This window comes from Lolium rigidum, chromosome 3 (genome assembly GCF_022539505.1).
Source record: "Lolium rigidum isolate FL_2022 chromosome 3, APGP_CSIRO_Lrig_0.1, whole genome shotgun sequence".
Taxonomy (NCBI): domain Eukaryota; kingdom Viridiplantae; phylum Streptophyta; class Magnoliopsida; order Poales; family Poaceae; genus Lolium; species Lolium rigidum.
This window is the reverse complement of record NC_061510.1, coordinates 397150023-397154991: the sequence shown is the minus strand read 5'-3', so window position 1 is coordinate 397154991 and position 4969 is coordinate 397150023. Positions and strand designations below refer to the sequence as shown.

Below are 4969 nucleotides of genomic sequence, written 5' to 3'. Positions count from 1 at the left end.
AATGTAAAATGTTCAAAAATGAAAGAAATTTTTGAACAGTTCAAGAAATCCCTACCAGAAAAACTGAAAACCAGAGAAAAGCAGGAAAAAAACGAAGAAACCTGAAAAAACCAGACAACATGTATCCCAATGTAAAATGTGCTGCATGCAGTCTAGTTTCTTGTATTACTAGTGGTTGCAGGTCAGCTCACTACTGCAGCTATGGCTTCTATGGAGGAGCCCATGTATCAATGCAGGTGCAGTGGACTAGCAGGTAGCCAGACAACATCCGCTGCACCATCCAAACCAAAATTAACTGTGTGTCGGCCGGTCACATTGTAGCAAAGAGAAACATATTGATTTCCAGTAACGAAACTACAGTAGAAAGACAGATAATGATAAGACAGGCCAGAGTTAACACATTTACACATTTCTATAATCCAAGTTTCAGGAGCTTATTGCCACTTCACGTCGAATTTTACAGAATTTTAGAAGGGGGATCGGCACTGTAACACGAGGGAACTATAGGAGCCAGAACCTGGTACTAGAACTGGGGTACAAGTATTGAACTAGGATTAGCACGATGCGATGAACGTCTTGATCTTCCTGTCAAGCTCATCCTTCTTAGCCCCAACCACGCGGCTCACCTCCTGCCCGCCCTTCACTAGTACAAAGGTCGGCATCGCCTCTACACGGAATGTCTTTGCAACCTCCTGTAAAATTCCAATACATTAAGAAAAGTTATGCACTTTGTTTCAGAAGAACAAGGAAAACATTCTGTCAGGTAAGGATAAACTGCCATGAGAGGCTTGAGTGAAATTGCAAGATCTTCTATAAATGGACTAATATTTCATCCTTCACACTTGGTCTTGGGTATGGGGCTAGGACTTACATTCATGCTGTTTGCACCTTTCAAGTGCAGAAGAGCCACGGAACCTTCATTGCAACCACTAGTTTTTTCTACTTCCCAAGCCCAAGGTATCAAAACAAGAACATATACAATAATCCATCCAACCTACGTGATTTAGGTGGCCATGTTTTAGAACAATGTTTTTCCTGTCTAAAATTAGTACCAATCAACAACGAATGTGGCTGCTGATGTGTTCTACAATCAACTCAGATTAGCCTCAACCTTCCCTGATGGGCTGCCAGTTTCACTAGAGCAAAAAATATGCACAATGCATATTTTAAATCGAACAAGAGCAAGCTTTTATACAAATATTCGTTTCTTGATTGATCCTAAAGAGCAACCTATTTGATTGGCATCAAGTGAAATCCCAAATTCAGAAGCCCAGTCAGTCTCAATTCAATGCATGTGAGATGTCCTGGGGCAATGCAAAAGAGTGCCACCGCGTCACAGTGAGCTCCACATCTGATCCAGTGTCCAATCCCCATGCAGCTGACTTGCTTAATATAATCACACATCTGGCCCATACAAATCTATTGGAAGTAAATATACAGTAGCATAGAAATTTGTTTTGGATGATTGGGCACAACTTGGATCCGATTTATTAGATCGTCGGTCTACAGAATCAAACTAATCAGAGCCTTTACCCTACCCAATTTTACGAGTCCAAGCCAGATTATACACACTACTAACTAGTCAGGCGAAGTGGCTGCATAGGTAGGCTAGATAGGCGATACAGGAATGTGCTGGCCAGTGCCAAGCCGACTTAGGTGGATATGTTAGAATATTTTTTTCTGTCCACAAACGAGCACTAATCAGCCATGAATATGTATGGTAGACTCATTCCAAATTATCCTCAATCTTCCCTATGACATCTTCACTGAGCAGAAATATGTGCAATGTGTATTTTAAACAGAACAAGCAAGAACAGCATTCAAAACAAAAAGAGCAAGAACAAGCCTCAAAATGAGTATTCGCTTCTTGATTGATCCTATGGGGTGAACTCTTAAATTGGCACAAAATCCCAAAGTTACAAACTGCATCTACCTCAATCGGTTTGAGTTCAGTGCATGTTAGGTGTCCTAGCCAATGCAAGAGCGCCATTGCTGAGAGGTCCACATCAGATTTCACCCACAAGAAGAAATTCAAAATCTGGCCTAACATAAGGATGTGTGCAAATCTACAGGAATTGTGCATTACTGACGATTCCTCCTAAGTATAAAGTGGAACAGATTTTACTTTCTTTGGATGGCTCGACGAAACTTGGATCAAGTCCATCTAATAGAAGAAGTAATTTAGCAACAAACAGAATGGGAGCATTTCCCCATCCTGGATTCCACGAGTTGAAGCCAGATTATATGTACTACTAGGTGTGCTAAACTGAATTGTTAAGTCCTAGGTGATAAGTGCACGGTGGTCGCAGCCTAGTTGCCACTTGTCAGGCTACGTGGCTGCATAGGCAGGAGAGACAGGAGTATGATGTAACATGTGCGATCTAGGTGGCCATGTTTTAGAACAGTGTTTTTCTGTCTAAAATTAGTACCCATTGATGATGGATGTGTATGTTAGGTTTTACAATCATCTTAAATGAGCCTCAATCTTCCCCTGCCAGCTTCACTAGATAGAAAAGTTTGTGCAATGCATGGTTTAAACCGAACAAGCGCAAACCTCTACATGGGTATTCACTGTTTGGTTGATCCTACTGGGAGAACTCTTTTACTGGCACCAAGTGAAATCCAAAATTCAGAAACTGCTTCTACCCCAGCAGGTTTCAACTCAATGCATGCAAGGAGCCCTGGGACAGTGCCATCACAGCAAGCTCGACATCTGGTTCAATTTCCCAAGCAGCGGACAGCCGACTGTCTTAATACAAAGCCTAGAAGCCAGATTATACGCACTGTAATTAGGCGTGATAAAGTGAATTGTTCTGAGAAGTATTAGGTGCCAAGCGGTCGGCAGGCGCGGCAGGGGTATGTTGTCTAAACCATGTGCGGTCTAGCTGGCCATGTTTTTGAACAGTGTCTTTCCTGTCTAAAATTAGTGCCCGTTGATGATGGATGTGTATGCTGGGTTTTAAAACAATCATCTCGAAACAGCCTCAATATTCCCTGCCAGCTTCAGTGGAGCACAAACATGCGCAATGCATGTTTTAAACCGGACGAGGCAGCATATGGGTCTTCACTGTTCGATTGATCCTAATGGGAGAAATTTGAATTGGCATAAAGTTAAACCCAAATTTAGAAACCGATTCCACAGCAGCCGGTTTTGATTCAACGCGTGTAAGCTGTGCTGGGATAGTGCAGGAGTGCCACCACACCACGGTGAACTCCACATCCGATTCAGCTTCCTGAACAGTTGACTGCCTAGCTTAACACAAGGATGCATCGAAATCTAGTGAAACTGGACAGGAGTTCACTTAACCCAAAGCTGTAAGATAGGTGCTGGTCCAAGATCGAAACAGAATCGGAGGGCTTTCCCCGTCCCAATTCCACGAGGCGGAGCCAGATTACACGCGCTAGCTAATTAGGTGTTGCGAACTTAACTGAACTGAACTGAAGGACAGGCAAGCAGCAGGAACAAAGATGGAGAGGCCAAGCTAGAGAGAGAGAGAGAGATACGTACCCCGAGCTCGTCGACGTCGATCTTGACGAAGACGGCGTCGGTGAAGCGGGAGGCCATCTCCTTGAAGGCGGGCTCGATGAAGCGGCAGGGCCCGCACCAGGACGCCGAGAAGTCGATCACCATCTGGAGCGCGGCGATCTCGCCCGGTCAGTCAGATCCAGAGAAACAAGATACGGTGGCGAGGGGATTGAACAGGGCTCACCAGCTTGGCGGCGTTCCGGTGGGCCTCAAACTGCTGGTCCCAGGCGGCCTTGGAGTGGACGGCGACGACGGCGGAGTCGCCGCCGTCGTCGAGGGGCGGAGGGGTGACGAGCGACGAGAGGAAGGAGCCCATCTTGGCTTGGCTTGGCTTGGCTTGGCGGTCGCTCCGTTCGCTGGGGTTCGCTGGCCGGTTTGTTGGTGCCCTCGTCGTGCCGTGAACGGTGGGGATACTGAAGAAGGAGTACTCCTGAAGAAGCAAACGCAACTTGAGAGGAGGGAAGCAATTATAGTGGGAGCGTGTCCTTCGTGTTTTGACTTGCACTGCCGACCTGCTACTCTGCTACTGCTAGTACTTCCTACTGAACCTAGCTCCAGGTTTTTACTTTTCTCAAAATGTATATGCGTCTTTCTTCAGTAATCTTATTAGGAGGGGCTGTCAGTAGTATCTGTACCTTGTAAATTGAGTTCTTGTCGAAAAGGCGGCATTGCTCTTCCATTTCGAGGTTTATGTTTGACGCTAAATTTGACAAATAAAATATGGATTACAGACAATAAAGCCATTCGTTTATATCCGATAACGAGTTTTCGATGGTACAATTTTATGACAAATGTATTGGTCTAATTGGATGATCACATTTAAATCACGAGATACAAATGTGTCGTGCAAAATGGGGATTTACATAGCGGGTATCAAGCAGTCATCTGCATCCCATCAAGCATATATACTGCACTAAATTATTAATTCTGCTGTCTTCTCCTCCGTCAAAGGTTGGACAATCTTCATCTAGAAGAAAGGTTGGACGAGCTTGTTTGTGTTGACGTATGATGGTGAGTTTGTTGGTTGAGTTAGGTACCTCTGCTGCCAAGTGCCAACGAAACTACTACACCAATCCCTTGACTTTTGAAGCTAAAAATAAAGGACCCCTCCAAAAAGTTCCCGGCAAGCACTCCGTGCTCACCGAATCTCCCGTTTCCGTTCCGAGAAGAAAATTCCATTTTCTGGGGTGGGTTCAAACTCTGCAGTAAAGCCAGCCAGAGCGCATATGCTTCTGTATAATTCTTCCGGGGAAGGAAAAGCGCTTGCTTTTGTACGCAGAAAATTGTCACCGTTAAAACTTGCGTGTAAAACCACTGACCTGACATGCTTAAGTACTTAACTCTGCCTTTACGCCACAGCCCAATAGCTTCTCCAGGAGGTGCATTCTCGTGCTGTCCTTCAATAGAATCTCCCTCAATCACCTTCCAGTTTATTCCTGCCCC

The 4969-nt window shown here is 44.9% G+C and overlaps 1 protein-coding gene across 1 annotated transcript; it reads right to left on the bottom strand.

Annotated features, from left to right (window-relative positions):
* Nucleotides 1-406: 406 nt before the first annotated feature.
* Nucleotides 407-3858, bottom strand: LOC124700863 (thioredoxin H2-2-like). The gene is made up of 3 exons (XM_047232926.1): nt 3711-3858; nt 3509-3631; nt 407-692 (listed from the first exon to the last, which is right to left on the bottom strand). The coding sequence occupies exons 1-3, from the start codon at nt 3840-3842 to the stop codon at nt 555-557; spliced, it is 393 nt and encodes a 130-aa protein (XP_047088882.1). The 5' UTR covers nt 3843-3858; the 3' UTR covers nt 407-554.
* Nucleotides 3859-4969: the final 1111 nt, after the last annotated feature.